The 18,212-nt window shown below is 41.3% G+C and overlaps 1 protein-coding gene across 1 annotated transcript in view; it reads left to right on the forward strand.

Annotated features, from left to right (window-relative positions):
* Positions 1-4,266, forward strand: part of LOC145393978 (uncharacterized) — a 136,142-nt gene extending 131,876 nt beyond the window's left edge. The window contains exon 14 of the mRNA XM_080267953.1: positions 4,175-4,266. Coding sequence (XP_080124079.1) covers positions 4,175-4,266 — 92 coding nt within the window. The remainder of the gene's footprint in view (positions 1-4,174) is intronic.
* The last annotated feature ends 13,946 nt before the right edge of the window (positions 4,267-18,212 follow it).

Raw genomic sequence — 18,212 nt, forward strand, 5'->3', positions numbered from 1 at the left:
TAGGTAGACATAAGTGTAGATGTAAGTGGGTAAGTAGGCATGACTGTAAGTGTAAGTGGGTGTGAGTGTAGTTGGTGTGGGTGTAAGTGTGGGTGTAGATGGATGTGAGTTTAAATGAGTGTGGGTGTGATGCTTTGGTGGTTGTGATTGCGGATGTGGATATGGGCGTGGGTGTGAGTGTGGGTGGAGGCAGGTGTGGGTGAAGGTGGGTATAAATGTGTCAATGGAGATGTGGATGTAGGTATGGGTGAGAGGTGTGAGTAAGTGTGAGTGTGTGAGTCTGTGTAATGATGGATAAAGGTGTAAAAAATGGGGTTGTGGTGATGTAAGTGAGAGGTATGAGTGTAAGGGGAAAAAGAGAGTTGTCTTGAATGGTTAAAGAGAAAAGAGTTATGAGAAAATTACTTGTGGTCAGCTGAGAGATTTATTTGCACTGTCTATAAACAGTTAATCCTTTATCCTTGGATGGGAAAAAGAAGTAGGTATGATTATGATGATAATATGTTGTTTTTAACCTTTCTCTCTCCTCCTGAGTGACTGTGTCGAATGAGGGTGTGGGTGGAGTGTGAGGTGTTTTGTAAATTGTGTACTTGGAAGTATGTATGGTGGTAAATGTGGGACAGAACTTGGATGGTGTGTGTGTGTGTGTGTGTGTGTGTGTGTGTGTGTGTGTGTGTGTGTGTGTGTGTGTGTGTGTGTGTGTGTGTGCAGGGCCGTAATTTCTGGGTGGGCTAGGGGGGGGCTATTCAGTATATTAATTTGTCAAAACTTCAACTAACATTGGGGGTTCAGTAACAACTCATGATACTGACCAAGTTTGTAAGTAAAATATGATACTATATGTCGAATACTATCACAAATCTTGTTGGCACAACTATTTGAGATGCACAGTGGTAGTGTTACATGTTTTTCAATGTTTACGTTGTGTGGCAATGCTGTTCTTGTCATTCGCCAAACGTTGTCGATAGCTCTCTGTTGCCTTCTGGCCTGAGTTTATTTTCTCTCTAATGTGTTTATAATTATGCTTCTGTGTTTTGTTATCGTAACACTAAAGATTGAGAGACTTGAGTAGCACAATGGCCTACAACCGGCTAAACCACATGCTGAGTGTTCATTCTTTGATACTTGACACTCTTGATCTGAAGGTGGTTCTGAACGAATTTATTGACACAACGGAGAGAAGAAAAGCCATGTTTGCTCGTGTCTGGCATGTTGAATAAATGTTTATATTTTGTGCGTATCGTATGGTGGAATATGTATGCTCTAAGATCAAGGGTTTTATGATGGAATGCAAATGTGTGTGGGGGGGAGGGGGGCAAATACATGTTATGTTATGGAAGATGAGTGAACTTTAATACGAAAGAAAACAACGTTGGATTTATAAGGCTGAACATGAAAATAAAATGGAAGAAAAACTTGATGTGGTTTTCTTGAAAATGCCAACAATTCTACGCGTGTTTGATCGAATATTTCCAATTCTGATCCAAACTGATCATAAACTAAATCATAATAGGCTAGTACTTAGTTGTTGATAATCTTATCGTTTCCAAAAGAATAAAGGCAGGGCGGTATGTTTCAACCTGAATCCTACCGCAGGCGTGTAGGAACAATCTTGATGAGGGTGCAGCATACTACACCATAAATGTAGGATGGCCAAATTATTAAACTTGGTTACAGTTTGAGCTCAATGTTCAGACTGGCAGAAAGTGAAGCCTTTTATTTACACATCCAGCTCAATCACTAAACATACTTGCCTCATTAAACATCAACTTGTAGGTAGAATCAGACTGAAAAATATCGGATGTTCTGCAAAATGAAGCGTTCTGATTTAATGTTAAGTTTCTAGTACGAAGGTATATAGGCCTACATTTTGTCTAGCCCCCCCCACAAAATATGTGTTGAAAATTACGGGCCTGGTGTGTGTGTGTGTGTGTGTGTGTGTGTGTGTGTGTGTGTGTGTGTGTGTGTGTGTGTGTGTGTCAAGAACGGCTTGAGCTATCAACAGGAATCCATCAGGGTATCAAGATATGGCCGAAATCTTGGACGAGTTCGAAAATGGGCAGTCGGGTTGAGGGTCAAGGTCACCAAAATGGCTGCCAAAGGTTAACTAGTATTTGTTGCCCTCCTATAACACCATTATATCTCATGAACAGCTACAGCTATCAACATGAAACCTTCAGGGTACCAAACCATTGCAAAAATCTTGCATGGGTTAATAAATGAGCAGTCTTGGTCAAGATTAAGGTCATCAAAATGGCTGCCAAATGTTAACTAGTGTTTATCGCCTGCCTTTAGCACCATTATATCCCTTGACTGACTTAAGCTGTCAACATGAAACCTTCAGGGTATCAAGATATGGCCAAAATCTTGGACGAGTTCGAAAATGGGCCGTCGGGGTCAAGCATATGGTGACAATAATGGCTGCTAAAGGTCAACAAGTTTTTATCGCCCACCTTTAGCACCGTTATATCTCATGAACTGCTTGAGCTATCAACATGAAACCTTCAGTGTATCAAGACATAACCAAAATCTTCAGACCCCCCGGGGGGCCGCCTCCCCCTGCGCCCCCGTTGGGGCCGTGGTACCCTCGCGTCCCCCGGTGGGCCGCGGCCACCCTGCCCCTCCGGCTGTGGCGTTGTCCCCGGGTCTCCCCCGGGGTTGGCGCTCCCCGGCCCCACAGAAGAGACGTGCTGCCATCCGTCCCCCCGGGGGGGGCGCCGACCCCCAGACTCCTCCCTTCCGGCCCCGAGGGCGCCGCCATCTGTCCCCGGGGCCCGCACCACGGAGCCCCCCGGGGGAGGACCGCGCTTGTAACTTGGCCAACAACATATTCTGGCGGGCGATTAGCATTCGGCTCCCAAATGCTTTTCTTTCATTATTAATGGTTCTGCTAGGTATGCCACTTTCTTATGCATCTACGGGTACACATCACATTATGATTATGAAGAAAATGTAGTCATCAATGGGCATAGAAAGCAATCACTGAAATTGTGACTACAAGCTTGGTGCCATCAGGCGCCTTCATCTCAGCCAACCTTTCAATACTGCACCCACCCAGACCGTATCCAACACCCCGACACATCCCAACACATATTTTGTCTGGACAATCCCCTTAGACATGCTCCAGACACCCAAAACTCAAAACATCCGCATCTCAGATTCACCACAGACATCATTAACACTCCCACTCTTCAACACCCCCATAAATGACATTCACATATTTCTGTCAGTGCAACTTGCCGGAGTTCATCCTTCAAAAAGGTACAGTGACGAAGTAAATGCTTGACACAGGATATTCAATGGTTTTGGGCGCCCGAGTGTGTACGGGGAGTAGAAAGAACCGTGTCTTCCTTATTTGTCCTTGTAAAATGTCTACTAATATGCACGCTTCTAAGCTTGCCTTTGACTTATAACCAGTGTATCATAAGGTTATTGTTAGGTCAAATGTTTGAAAACGCAGGTCTGTTCTAGAACCTTTCTACGATTCATTTCTAGAAACTGCAATAGTGTTTTCTGTGCAAAAGCATGGCTACATGACATAATATCAAGGCTAGAGTGACGTTAGAAATGATACCACTGGTATATAAGAGATGAGAGGAAGAAGATGAGAGTTGACTGTATAATGAGAGGCATTTGGGAGGATTGTCTGAGGAAAAAAAAGTAAGCAAGGAGAATCACACTATAAGACTGGTAAATCATGGATTGTCACAAAGCTCCATTGTTATCATACTCAACACATTCTGTCTAAATTTTCAGGCCATCCCTCTAACGATGATACAGCCTGTGTGACTGAGAAGGGAAGAACCAGATGTTGGTGGCTAACTACCAAATCGGTAGGAAGGAGGGGGACAGGGGAAGAAATAGTTGGCAGGAAACTGATTTGCAGTTATCGGTGCTTAACCCACCATGCACGGGCAATAGTTTGTGGCGAGGGACAATCACAAACACATACAAGTGTGACTGAGAAGGAAAGCACACAAACATTACCCCAGAACACGACACGCAACCGTTGATTTACATCCAGGTCCCTGTTTTTAGTTGTTGGTAATGGACAGACCGAACGAAATTAATAAATTTATTCAGTTTTGAAAATGTCTGTACTGTTTCTTCGTCTTATTTAATTTTGATATATTTACTATATTTACTATATATGGTATATTTGTTTCAAACACAGAAGTGGCTGAAGTGGTGGCGTTCCTGCTGAGCGAGCGGAGCAGCTACATGGTGGGGGCCTGTGTTGAGGTGACGGGAGGAAAAGCTATGTGATCACACACACACACACACACACACACACACACACACACACACACTTATATCTATACCTACCTATCTATATATGCAGAAACACATTATATATCTATATTTCTATATCTATCTATCTACCTATCTATCTAAAAGCATTGAAGAAGGAACAAAGGCCAGGAACCTGCAAACTGTTCCTTCCAAGAAAAAAAAAATCAAGATAACAGAAAACGAAATTTTAGATCCATTAATATCGAGATCCCTTGACAGACTGTGTTTGAAATACTGGAGATCATAGGAAGAGGAAGTAGGAAATACATCAAGAGGGAAACATTTCCAAATTTGACCTGTTGCATACATGAAGGACTGGGAGTAACGGTTAAATCTTGCATTAGAGAGATAGACACAAAAGGGATGAGAGTTTGCTGTTAAACTGGTTTTATGCGCCAGCCGTAATGGTCGAGGAATTCAGGCAGACAGTTCAGAGGGGCAGTGACCATTGAAGTAGTGAAAGGAGATAAAGATACAAGAGTGCGTCGAAGGGACAGAGGTTCAAGAGAGCCAGTAAGAGGAGGAGAGTTAATGAGACAAAAAGCCTTTGACTACTCCTTGTTGAGGAAAGCTGTATGTGGGGAGCCTCCCCACACATGAGAATTGTACTTGACACAGGGGCGAATAAAACTCGTGTGTGGTCACCAAAAAAAAGGCACCGAGTCGGCTCAACACACCCAATCTCTTGGAAGCAGATTTTACAAGAGAGACAATATGACTTTTCCAAGATAAATCCCGAGAGAACGAAACCCGAAGTTTGTTTAAAGATGATGCAGGACTGAGCTGGATGTTGTTAAATTTTAGAGGATACTCCAGCAGATGATTTGTTGGGTTGATGGATGTAAGAACTGAGCTTTTGATGCATTAAAAACAACAAGATTACTTTTATCCAAATCAGAGAAGTGTCAAGTCAGGCATTAGGTGTGCCATAGCCTCATCCCTTGTTTGTTGAAAAGGCTGCTGAGATGGACGCTGCAGGAAGCGAATGGAAAGGTGAAGGGTGAAGCCATCAGCATATGAGTGGATTGGGTTACATGTTCAACTTACCAAGTCACTGATGATTAAAAAGATGAGAGTTGTTGATAGAACTGAGTTCTGAGGTACACCGCTATTGATGACTCTGGAAGAACGGTGGCCGTCTACAACAGTAGCTATAGAACGACCAGAAAGGAAGCTAAAGATGGAGGCACAGATAAAAGGGTAGAAACTGTAAGATGGCAGTTTGGAAATTAATGATTTATGCCAGACTCGATAGAAAGCCTTTGAGATGTCAGGTGCAATGGAAAAGATTTCGCCACAGTCCTGAAAGGAAGGATGAACAGGACTCTGAAAGGTCGGTGAGAAGATAGCTAGGAGAGCATACATGGCAGAACCCATACTGACGATCAGAGAGAAGGTTGCAATAGAAAAGATGCTTTAACATTTTTTTTTTAGACAAGACTAGACTCAAAAACTTTTGAAACATAGGATGTTAAGGCAATTGGGCAATAGTCGGAGGGATGGGAAAGGTCATCCTTCTTTGGGTCAGGTTGAATGAGAGCAAGCTTCCAGCAGGAAGGAAAGGCACAGGTTTATAGACAATGCAAAAGAAGTTACTTAGGCAGGGTGTAAACACGGAAACACAATTCTTGAGGACAACAGGAGGGACTCAATCAGGCCATGCGCTTTCACAGTACTGAGGCAAGTAGTATCAGAAAATACACCAGGTTAAGAATTTTTAAAGTCAGCCATGGGCAAGTCAGAGGTGGGAAGTGATGGAGGAACAACACCGGAATCGTCTAAGGGCCGTACTATAAAAACTGAACGCCAGTATTTACGAACGTGAGCGTCTGACGTTCCTGTTTTTCGTACCATAAATAAATTTGCTGTTCACTCCAGGCTTTCTTCACCTTAATATGGCGTAAAAGAGTATTGGAATGTGACAGGAGGATAAACGCCACGACCTTTCATGTACCAAACTCAAATATTCATAAATAAGATAGCTGTTTTTCTCCATTAATAAACATTGAATAATTCAAGAATAAAATTTTCTTTGGCAAGTTAAAATCTATGAGAAATACAGGGCTGTTCAGAATATTTTACAAAACTATACGTTCTTGTCAGCGGATACTCGTACAAGTAAACAAAACATCCGTGGTGGTGGGGTGGCGACGTCGTGCGTTAAAATTTGGAGTTATAATAAATTGTGCTCCTAGGTTTATTTCAGACTGCCTGTATAATTTCTCAAAAAAATTTTGAAACGGCAACAATATTAAAGTTTATGTGTTAGCCAGCTCAGTGTTATAGTCATCACATTTGAGGGGAAGCTTGTAAGTGTCTGCCTCTAGCCAAACAATATCTGTGTGTGTCAATGACGGCATTGAAAAATCAAGAAATTGAGTGCTTCTTGAAATATATCACATGCAGTTCAATTGTACAGTTGATCATGTAGCAGCTGCAGTGGGTGCTACCATTATGAAGTCACAGTACTTTGCTGCATACTTTGCTACTTTTTCCCCACATTTGAGGCTAAGTACCGTATATAACATAGAAGAAGAATATATATACAATATTATATTACATGGCAGAAATTACAGGTATCAGAGTTAGGTCAGTGTTGATAAATGGTTTGTTAGGTTTGTATTCTTCACCTACTTTAGTGTTCCCCTATACGGTTAAGTTACAGCAGTGGGAAAAAAAATAGAGTGCAGTATATAAGTTTCTCACCAGTACTAACAAATAAATGCAATCACTTTAGTTTTTTATTGAAATATGTAGTTTGTTTCTGCTCCAGAATAAATTAATAAGCTGATTTAAGATAGGTGAAGTTGCCAGAGGCTGAGTGAATTAGCTGGTTAGGATGCTGACTAAAATATTAACCAGTTTCAATCAAGCACTCACATTTGAGCATGGGTGTGTTGGTTTTAATATAACAAATTGTTAGTAACACAGTGCACATTATTTCATGAGATAAAAAAAAATCCTGAGGTATGTACCATATACATTAAAAAGAAAAGGTTAATTAGATGGAAATGACAGTTACTGTAATGGTGGAGTAGATGGGTGTTGGAAAGACAGGGAAAACCGGTATTGGTTTGGGCGGAAGGGTTATACAGTAGCATGAATGAAACAGTTAAGCAGTGACTGTGACAAACAGGAAAAAATGAGATGAATCTTTTGTGAAAGGGACCAACATCAGGCATACCAACAGTTTAGGAGAAAGCTTGGAAAACAGAACAGCAAGCAGTCTGAAAATGTATAAAACAGAATTGAATGAAAGTACTGTAGAGGCGGAATGGTTTCTGGGAAAAGAGGTAAGACTTATCTAGCAGACTGGGATAGAAAAAGAAATACTGTACCAAGTAGCATAAGAAGTCATTGCACAATGTTTGAAAGGAAAAGTAATAATCAGGAATGTGAATACCAGAGAACTATAATTAGAGTACTGATCTTAACCGGAAATTTACTAGTAATAACCGAGACAGAGAAGGAGTCAACAGTATAGGGAAAAATAATCTGTAGCCACATACATAGGAACTGAATGAACAACTGCGACAGTGCACACATCTGATAACCTTTATTTTCCAGCATGATCTGCTGGTCAGGGCTGCATGATGAAAGTACCATTCAACCAGCTTTGTAAAGAAGCAAAGCCGTCTCCATGCCAAACGTAATTCTGTATTAACTATATGTTTACATCTTGCAATATAAAATTAAAATATAGGATACGCTGGTACATGAGTATGAGTAAAGGTGCACATGATCTGGGTATATTGCTGGTTAGTTACTGATTGGTGGGCTGACAGGCAACATACCAAGGAAATCTATGAAGTAGGCTATGTAATAATACATTCACTTTACTCGCATTAATTCATATCTAAATATCTTCAGTAATTATTTCATGCAAATAATGGCAGAAAGATGATGAATAATTAATTATAAACGTTCAGCATACTGTATCATAGCATGCTGTATCTTGCTCGTAAATACATCCTCTTTTTGTGTTCTACCGTCATTTTTTTTTTTTTTACCAATTCGAGCGCATATATGCATATTTTCAACACAGTAATAACAGCACAGAATTGGTTAGCGATGTGTCTGGTTTATTAACCAGAAGAAACATTCAAAATTCGCGCGCTGTTAGCGCTCACGCAGCCTTTTCTCGCCCAATCTAGCGACTGTCGTGGCATCTAAACTCCTGAGCTGGGCTTAGCCATGACTGACGGTACAGATTTTTTTATGGTAAGGATGACTGACACTCATGTACGTCTGACAACTGAACGTCGCCGCTGGACCGCCTGAACTCTTGTTTTTTATACAGTAGTACGGCCCTAAGGTGGAACTGGTGGAGAAACTCTGAGTGAAGGGTTCTGCTTTATCAGTAGAAGAAAGAGCTACAGAGAGATCAGAGAGGAAAAGAGGATGGAAGGATGATGAGGTGAAATTGTTAGAAAGGTTTTTGGCAAGGTGCCAGAAGGAGCGGGAAGAATTTGAGCTGGAGTGTTCAGCGCATTTAGTACGAATGAAATTATTTTTAGCAGAGCGAAGAATGGACTTAGCACGATTCCGAGCGGAAAAATAAAAGAAGTAAGATTCAGGGGTGAGTTGGCTCCTGAACCTTTTGTAGGCCTTCTCCTTGTTGTGGACAGTATTAGAACATGCGTGATTAGACTTTTTTTTTCTTTTTTTTTTTTGCATTAGTCACAAAACATGAGAAAGGAATGTATGTTTCCATGCCCGAGAGAATAACCTCCGTAATGCGCAAGGCACAATCAAATGGCTCTCGACCATAGAAGCAATAATCATTCCAGGGAATCAAAGTATAATTGATCTCAAATGTGCATGTGTGTCTGTGTCTGTAATACGAATTTTGCGTGGAGTATCATGCAAAAAGAAAGACATAGTAATAAACTCCAGAAGTAAAGGATGTTAAGGAGTTTAGAATACGAGTATGGGTGGAACCCAACAAATTTCCAGATTCTTCCAAATCCGCCTTTCTTTCTGGGTAAAAATATCTCTTTAAAAGTTGATGATAGGAAATTCAAATGCTCGTAATGGTAGTGATTTATGGACCCAGGGACTGCGGTAATTGTCACGGAGAAGCTGGGTAAATGTCGGCAGTGTTTTATGGCGTTTGGGGACAATTTTGCCACGAAGCAAGCCGAAGGCTATATATATATAGATAGATAGATAGATAGATAGATATAGATATAGATAGATAGACAGATAGATAGATATTCGGTCGAAGTGCATACACACACTAGTCTAGGCTCCCTTAGACACGCAATAATATTTTAGGTGAGTTGATGCTTGGTTAACCGGTATTAACCTTTTGTTTCTACATTTATTTGAGGTCAGTGGTTATTGTACCAGCTAATAAACTTATGTATTTTATGTTTTATTTCTATCTGTTCCTAGAATTATACTTCATTATAAAATAGTAGAGATAGGCACCTCTCCGACAGTAATATTACAAAGTTACATTTACTCATAAAATACAGGCAATGAAGAGGGAAGAGAGAAGTATGATGATAAACTTATATGTGTAAACCACCATCTTTATTATTATCATCATCATCACCATCATCTAAATAAATATACTAGAACCCTCTTCTTAATGTAGGCAAAGATAGGCCTCTCCTACTAGGAACTATTATGTTTACTTGATCTCAGACAAAAAATGTGGATTGGAGGGGAAACTGAAAATATGTTATCAATTAGGCCTTGAGGTGTAAACCATGTCTGTTTTTAAATAATATATATCTCACTTCACTATGTATTCCTTTTATATACCTACGCTGATTTCGATAAGGTTAGGTAGACTTGGCCCTCAGATCATCAACAGAACTGAAGTGTGGCCCTTGAGAGGGACTGATTTTCACACCACTGGTCTAAAGCCACATTTTCTACTCTCCGTCGGATCAAAGACCTCATCGTAACCCAGTGGACATTGTTGTATTTGTGTGATCTTTCAAAAATTTGCCCTCTCCATTCCCGAACATATTAAAGAAGAAAAGTTGTCATGCTGAATGTTAGATTTTATTTTTATGAAAGATATTAATGTAAACGTCCACTTTTATTCAAAGGAATGTGTATTCTTATACCCTGTCATAGATAATATGACAAATAGTAAAAAAAGGTACAAGTTACCACGTAGCTAACTTGGAGTTCGTAAAATTTTCAGCACTTGTAACTTTGTAACTTGCATGATTGTCCTTGTAAATAATGTTTGCGAGCAGGTGTAAACTACAATACAAAGTGTAACCTATTTTGTAAAGTTTTTGTAACATTTCAACGGCAATTTTAACAAAATCAGGGAAAGGTTGAATTCTCCCAAGGGCCGAAAAAAAGATACAGTAAAACCACAGAGTACTGAAAAAAAAAAAAAAAAAAAAAGACTATTGGCAGCCATATCTTCCTTCCATCTGTCCTTCAGCAGTGATCCTTCGTTTTGTGGCTTTACGTCTCGTAGAATGGTGGGCCGCTTTTTTCTGCTGCCAGATTGAACGATCAAGAAGTTTCTTCAATCACGTCCCAAGGGGCCACAAGAAAACTAAGTCTGACCAATCATTCTCCTACGCTCACCTGCTGCTGGTTGGCGGTAGAGCAGGTGAAGCAATGAGGATATGTAAACACTAAGTGCAGCATCACACAGTCTCACAAACGACATACCAAGCCAATTCCCCGTTAGGCCCACAGCACTACACAGACTCCTACGTTCTTTGTTCAAGTAAAATTACTCTAAATGGTTTCTTGGCCCCTTACCTGCTTATTTAATGGGATCCTCTCTGTCTCAGGTTCAATGGATAAGAATGTATCGTGCAGGGGGGGCTACGACGTTAACCGAAAGTTTCCAAACAGCTCGAGATCCCCCCAGAAGATTAATAATTTGTCATGTCAACATTTCCATGAACACAATAGTGTAGAAAAATGTCACTAGTACGCAGTACAGTGCATCCTCATCAACGTAGGTTTACCAACGTGGGGTGTGATCATGTGGCATTTTGCAACAGCCATCAGTTGTAGTGTCAGACTGTTTCACGCGAAACGTGCACTGGTATTATTTTTTTAATTGGTCCATTGTACACTGTTTCACAAATTTCATATATCTAGAGCAAAGTATGGTTTTTGATCATGACCCTTTTCAGAACCCACCAACCCTAATTCCCTTCTGTTACATCAGACAGCAGCACGATATTTTATTTTAACATAAACTCAGTTTACAATAGAGTATGTGTTTTTTTCTGTCCACATACACATCGTCATATGGTGTTCTTTTGGTGCACTGGTACGAAACTTTATCGGCTCCTCCATAGGCTTGCCAGCTCAACATTTTATTCCTCACAGACATTTCAAAGGTTAAATAATAGCTAAGAGTAAATGAAATGATGTCTGTTATTACTATTATTTTGGTCACTAAAGCAACGGAAATTCATGTATATCTGTGTATATTTGTCATTCCAATGTATCATCATAAATATCCAGGGTTATTCGCCACAATCTTAACATTTTCTGCAGTAAATGGAAGGTCTGTGACCTGGCTGATTCACAGACGAGACTGATTCTGATTGGGTAAAACGGTAATCTAACAAAAGCAACTGATTGGGTAAAACGGTAATCTAACAAAAGCAACTGTTTTCTGCCGGGGGAAAGATGATTTCAAAGCTGCTCCTCAAAAGAGGATAAAGTACAATGGAAGACTAAATTCCCTGGATTTGATAAATCTATCAGTCAAGAGATGGCGCCTTAAGGGGTGGAGTTAGCAAGTGGGAGGAGGGTGAGTGTGGTGGGGAAGAGGAGGGAGAATGGGGGAGGCAATAGTTGGCGTTCGGGCTCGTGCTGTTTGATTCAAACTTGTGTGTCGACCAGGTTGTGAAGTTGAAAACTATTGAGGCGAGTTTCGGTGCATGCAGCAGTGTAGCCAGAACTCACAGTTGAATAATGCGAAAAATAATTTTTAAAAATGTAACATCCAGAATATGGTATGCAGTTCAAATTTCATATGGCAGGAGAAGTCTCGTGACGAAGGAAATCGTGTGGCGGAAGTGAGGACGATGTTGATATTGTTTTTTTTCCAGTCCCTGTAATGGTTACTTGTAGTTAGATATTTCTCTGCTGACATTTCAATGCATATGCTCCTGTTATTACCTGCCGCGTTAGCGATGTTGGTATTGTTTTAAGTTTGTCCGTGTGTGTGTGTGTATGTGTGTGTGTGTGTGTGTGTGTGTGTGTGTGTGTGTGTGTGTGTGTGTGTGTGTGTGTGTGTGTGTGTGTGTGTGTGTGTGTGTGTGCGTGCGCGCGCGCTATAACTTTGCAATCATTCAAGATATCATAACAGAACTTTACAGGTATGTAGTAGGGATGAAAATCTCGGACGAGTTCGAAATGGGAGAAAATATGTCCAGGTCAAGGTCATATTCCGAGCCGCGCTAGTAATGTATCGCCTCGCGGCTGGTGTGATTCCCCAGTTGGGGGGATCTCTAGTTAATTGTTCTTTATATTCATTTCATTACCCATCCCAGCCCCGGAGGGGATGGCGGACGGGTATTGCTTTCACTCGTTTCGTTTGTTTGCCTGTCTGTCTGTCTGTCTGTCTGCCAGTTAACAACTTTATGCGAAAACAATTGGTGAGAATTTAACCAAAATTACAGAGATGATGGGCTATGTCCTTCTGATCATCTGATTAAATTTTGGGCCAAATTGGTCCAAGGCCCAAGATTTAGGCCCAAAAAAATGTTCATTTTTTTTTTCGCCATAACGCGTTTCAAATTCGTCATATCGACATGAAACCAAAACCTAAAGGTGCATAATTCAAATCTACATCCTATAACAATGCTCACACCATCAGTGGGTTCACCCACCAGTTAGTGGAGGGGGTCAATGTCAGGTGGGTCGGGCCTAAAATTTCAAATGAGTATAAAATTGTGATTTTTAACCCGCTTTACTCCAAATTTTATGTGACATCTTTGACAACTATGCGTTTCAGGGCCTTGACCCATCGTTTTTCTCAAATATCTTCGAAACAAACAGTCGGATCAGTATGGCATATTACCACGGCCTGTTTCACACCCTGTCCTAATTTTAGGCACTATAGTGCATTGCCAAATGTACTTGATTACGGCGTTTACTCTTGACTGTGATAACGTCGTATCCTTCAGCCGACACGACATTCGAACAGGTGAGGCGTGACTCAGTTGTGACGTCACCAAATACACTACCCCCTCCTTCCCCACCCTCCTCCCTCTTCCCTCCACGTACGGTATACGTTAACATGGTGAGCCACGGGCAGTGGGCAGCATTAGGCTTATTCCCGCATTCTATGAAGAAACTTGCCTCGTCACTGCCATGTCCAACATGTTACGTTGTCGTTGTGGTTGTAAAACCGCAATTGAGAGAGAGAGAGAGAGAGAGAGAGAGAGAGAGAGAGAGAGAAGGGAGGGAGGGAGGAGGGTGGGGAAGAAGGGGTAGTGTATTCTTTACACCTCAGGAGTGACTTAGCCGTGTCTGGTGGGTTGTGTAGGATTTCGTCGTAGTTTGTTCTGTCCATTTCATTTCTTGCGAGATCGCAATTTCGGGTCCCTTAACCCTTCTCCAGCAGCCTTGGTAGATAGATGTTTCTTCCTCTGTGACTGACGTGAGAATGTGCTGAGCAGGTGAGGTGGGCGCTATTTAGTCCGCGGCCTACCTCGTTGCTGACATCAACAGTACACACACCTCTATACTCGTCCATTTTAACACATATTAAGCATTAGTATTGCCATTCAATCGGGTACATTAACGTGAAGCTACAGAACGTGATGAATGTTTTTGGCGTATCCGACAGAGCCAGGATTCCGGGGGGTTGAATGATGAGGGAATGGAAGCGTGGCCGATTGGACTGGGCAAATTTGGGCTGTCTGGACATTGCCACTCCTCGCTCTGCCCTAGGGTGAGAAAGGAGGTCGGGATGATGATGATGATGACTGTCATTCTTATTCAAAAAAATGATAGCTGTCGCATTCTGATGTCATTAAGAAAACAACGAAGTAAACAATTGTTTCAAACATTTCAATGTCAGGTCTTGTATGGATTATGTAAGACGCTTACGTTTACTTTACATAAGGTCCGAAGATTTTTTTTTTTTTTTACATGAGCACTTACTAGCTGCTATCGAGAGAGAGAGAGAGAGAGAGAGAGAGAGAGAGAGAGGAGCGAGGGGTGTTTGGGCAAGAAGCTCATCATCATTTAATGAACCTTAACTATTTATCATCATCATCAGCCGTTGAGGTACACTGCAGGGCCGGCCTATCCCTACCGAAGCAGGGACGATACAGCCAATGTATCTCTACCCAGTGGCTTAGTGTGTCTGGTAGAGACTGTATGTAGGGTGAGTAGTGCTTGTGAGTGTAATTGTAATGTTGGAGTGGCTTTGGATCTGTGTGTAGTCTGTGAATCAAGTGTAATCGGCCCGCCTTAAGCCGATTGGGTGCAAGGATACTAGTATGTTGCATTGGTTCAACCACAGCTCCCCTTATGTCCCCAAAGCGGTAAGTGGCTCGGTGAATGCTTCCCAAAATTTTTACAACTCTGGCGGGAGGCGAACCTGCGTCACCAGCGTGCGAGACGCACACTCTACCACTGTACCACAGAGGCTCCTAACCATTTATATGCAGCATTTTATTTTACCATTATATATATCACGATCTGCAAACAACCATACCCAAGATGCAAACACCCTATGGCAATGACCTGATATGTCCAAAATTTGGTTTTGGTTATAGTAATTTGGTTGGAATTCCACGTAATCCCGGTGTAATCCTGTGGTGGATCTGATCTATAACATTAGTAATCGTGAGGCCCACATAGTGAACCTTATCGCCCAGTGTTGAGCCGAACTGTGGGTAGCTAAGAGGGGAAAGGGAAAGACGAAGTGATGGGACGGAGGAAGAAAAGAAAAAGAGGAAAAGGAGAGGGGGTGAGAAGAAGAAGGGTGGAGGGTTGGATGAGGATCAAAAGAAAACCAAGTAGAGACATGGAGTGGAGAGGAAAGGAGAAAAAGGAGGGGTGGGGGTGAGATGTGGGAAGAGAGAAGAATGGAGAAGGAAACATGGGATAGAGAGGTGGGAAAAAGAAGAAAGAAAATAGAAAGGAGTAAACGAGAGCAGGAGAATAAGAAGAGAAAATGAGCGGGAAATTCAAGGGAAAGAACAACAGACGAGACAATGAGTATGAGGAATGGAGGAGATGGACAAGGGAAAGTGATAGTAGGAAGAGGGAGAGAAGGAAAAAAAAACAGAAAATATTAAAGGGGATTCTAAAAGTTGCAGATGTAAGGAAAAATTATAAGGTAAAGAGGAAAAAGGGAAGGTGCGGGGAAGAAATGAGGAACAGATGGGCAAAGGGTAAAGGTAAGGCGTTAAAAGGGGTGAGGGGACAAAGAAAGATGAAAGGAGCGGGGGAAGGAAAGAAGAAAGGATGAGAAATGAAAAGGTGGAAAAGAGAGGGAAGAGGAAGAAGGGAAAGAGGAGGGAAGACATTCTTCAAATATCTATCTATATATCTACTTATAGCCAGACACCATAATCCTGATGAACATTCTCTTCGCCCTTTTTGGTCACTGCGTTTATTCCTTCTATACACGATGGCCTTCTTGCTTGTCATATATTGTTTTGGTATATAATACGTTGTTCTGCGCATAAATGGCTGTTTTCTTTGCTAATGAACCGAGGTAAATAAAGACCTAGCGATAGAGCTCTAACAGCTTACTGTAAAGTAATTCTTATATTTACTTTTAATTTTCATTCCAATTATAATTTAATCAATATAAAGCTTCTGCTGAATATGAACACTAAATTTTTAGTTACGAATATTTCTTACTCTTTAAAAGAAAGGTAGTCGTTTGAGCATGTGGAAAGTTTTCTTCACAACAGTTCTGCGTATCGGTCTATTTATCTATTGCCAGATACCTAAATCACGCAAAAGGTGACTACAAGCAAGTCACATCCAAGCCGCCATATCCCTTGCCATTTGCCTGTTCTTCCTCCAACTCGCACCCTCCTTCTCTTAGTCTTCTCTACTCCATCTCTCTGTCTCATCCTTTATTTCCCCCTCTTTCTCTCCCCCTCCACTCTGTTCATATGCACATTACTAGTCAGTCACTCATTTTCCATCTTCTCCACATGGTCAAACCATCTCAAAAGATTTCTCTTGACACTTTCAGCCACATCCATATCACCACAACGCTAGTTTATTTCTTCATTTGTTTGTCTTTCTCTCCATGAAACTACACATGCCAGTCTCAAGTAACTCATTTCCACTACTGCCACTCATGACTATGTCCTTCCAACAGGGTTCAAGCTTCACTTCGGTGTGTTAGAGATGACATCACAATTGAGTCGAGGCTGACACGACCATGAGAGCTGTAATAGAGACAGTATTTACAATCGCAGGTTGTTATGACTCACCTTCAACTGAATAAAGCTTGTCAGATGCAAACCCAAACAATTCACAAGGGTTGACTTGGCAGTGGAACGATTAATATGGATGATTTGAGCATTCTCGTAGGCGAACGAGGCGCGGGGTGGGAGCGACCTTGCAGATCTAGGAAACTGTTAATTTCAGGGCAAAAGCTTTTACTTCCTTGATCACTTCTCAATTCCTTTTATTGTTTTCAGTGACCCAACAAACCTTCTACCCTCCTGTACCCTTTTCACGCACTTCAGCTCGTGAATTTCCATCCATAATCATCACACGACCTAAGTAAAATATTTAAATGCACTCACATTCTTTAGATCCACAGCATCCAGCCTTACTATGTATTCTGTGACTTCACTACTCTCAAAAAATATAACTACTCATGTCAGGACTCCATATTACAAATATAAATCATAACAGAAAGCATGATGGATAGATAGGTAGATAGATAGAAAGAGCACCGGACAAGGTGTGGGAACGGGATATTAGCTTGCAACTCTTTAAGTGAAGGAATGTTGATCGTGCACCGGAAGCAGTACATACACACAGACATACAGTATTCTAGAAGCTTCCACGACAGTAGAGCACACGTGACATGACCCCTGTTACACGAGAATGTAGGATTCAAAGCTCAGAAGGAGACTGGCCATAGAACCGATTGGTAGTAGGGAGAAGGAGGAGAGAGAGAGAGAGAGAGAGAGAGAGAGAGAGAGAGAGAGAGGTAGCTCGCGGGACTCTATACTTCACTGTGTGTGTGACACTTTGTTAAACCATTCGCTTCGGCAACCACCCACTCTTATGCAAGATTTACTGCCAGCATAATGACTCCTATCAGCATTCAGCAGCTTTCTTTCTGTAACATACATACACAAAGCCATCTACGGCCCCTCTCTGTTTAGTTTGCTTTATAGTTTTCCTAGATATACAGGTATCATAAATACCTTACACTTCTTTGCACAAGATTTTGCAATTATTTGTTTCACTGTGAACGTTTGGTCCATACACCCAGTACCATAAATACATTTAATGCTTATTGTTTTTCACTCACTTAGTCTTCTCATATATTTCTTACTTTCTCTATTTTACTTCTTCAACATCTCTTTCTTGCTACATTCAGTAGACGTATACTGCGAAAAATTTTGCACTCGTTTTGATCACCTTTATTTTTGTTCATAGGCACAATCACAACCTTTTAACAGTTTGCTGGTACAGTTCCAGTATATCAAGCTTTCCTTCTTATTTCCAACAAGCAATTCATTCATACCTCTCTGTTACTCCTAATAATTTCTGCATATATCTCTTCAGCACCTGATGCCTACGGTATTCATTTTTCATGTTTTCACAAGATTCTCCGCTTCTGACAAAGTCACGTTTGCCAACAACACATTCCCTCCGTGTCCATCACCAAGTTCAGTCCTGTTTACTACTGCTCTGCTCTCATCATTCCCATTCATTAGCCTTTCAGACTACTCGTTCCATTAGCTCTT

The sequence above is a fragment of the Coenobita brevimanus genome, chromosome 26, assembly GCF_032717465.1.
Source record: "Coenobita brevimanus isolate Jiangsu-jjx chromosome 26, ASM3271746v2, whole genome shotgun sequence".
NCBI classification, from domain to species: domain Eukaryota; kingdom Metazoa; phylum Arthropoda; class Malacostraca; order Decapoda; family Coenobitidae; genus Coenobita; species Coenobita brevimanus.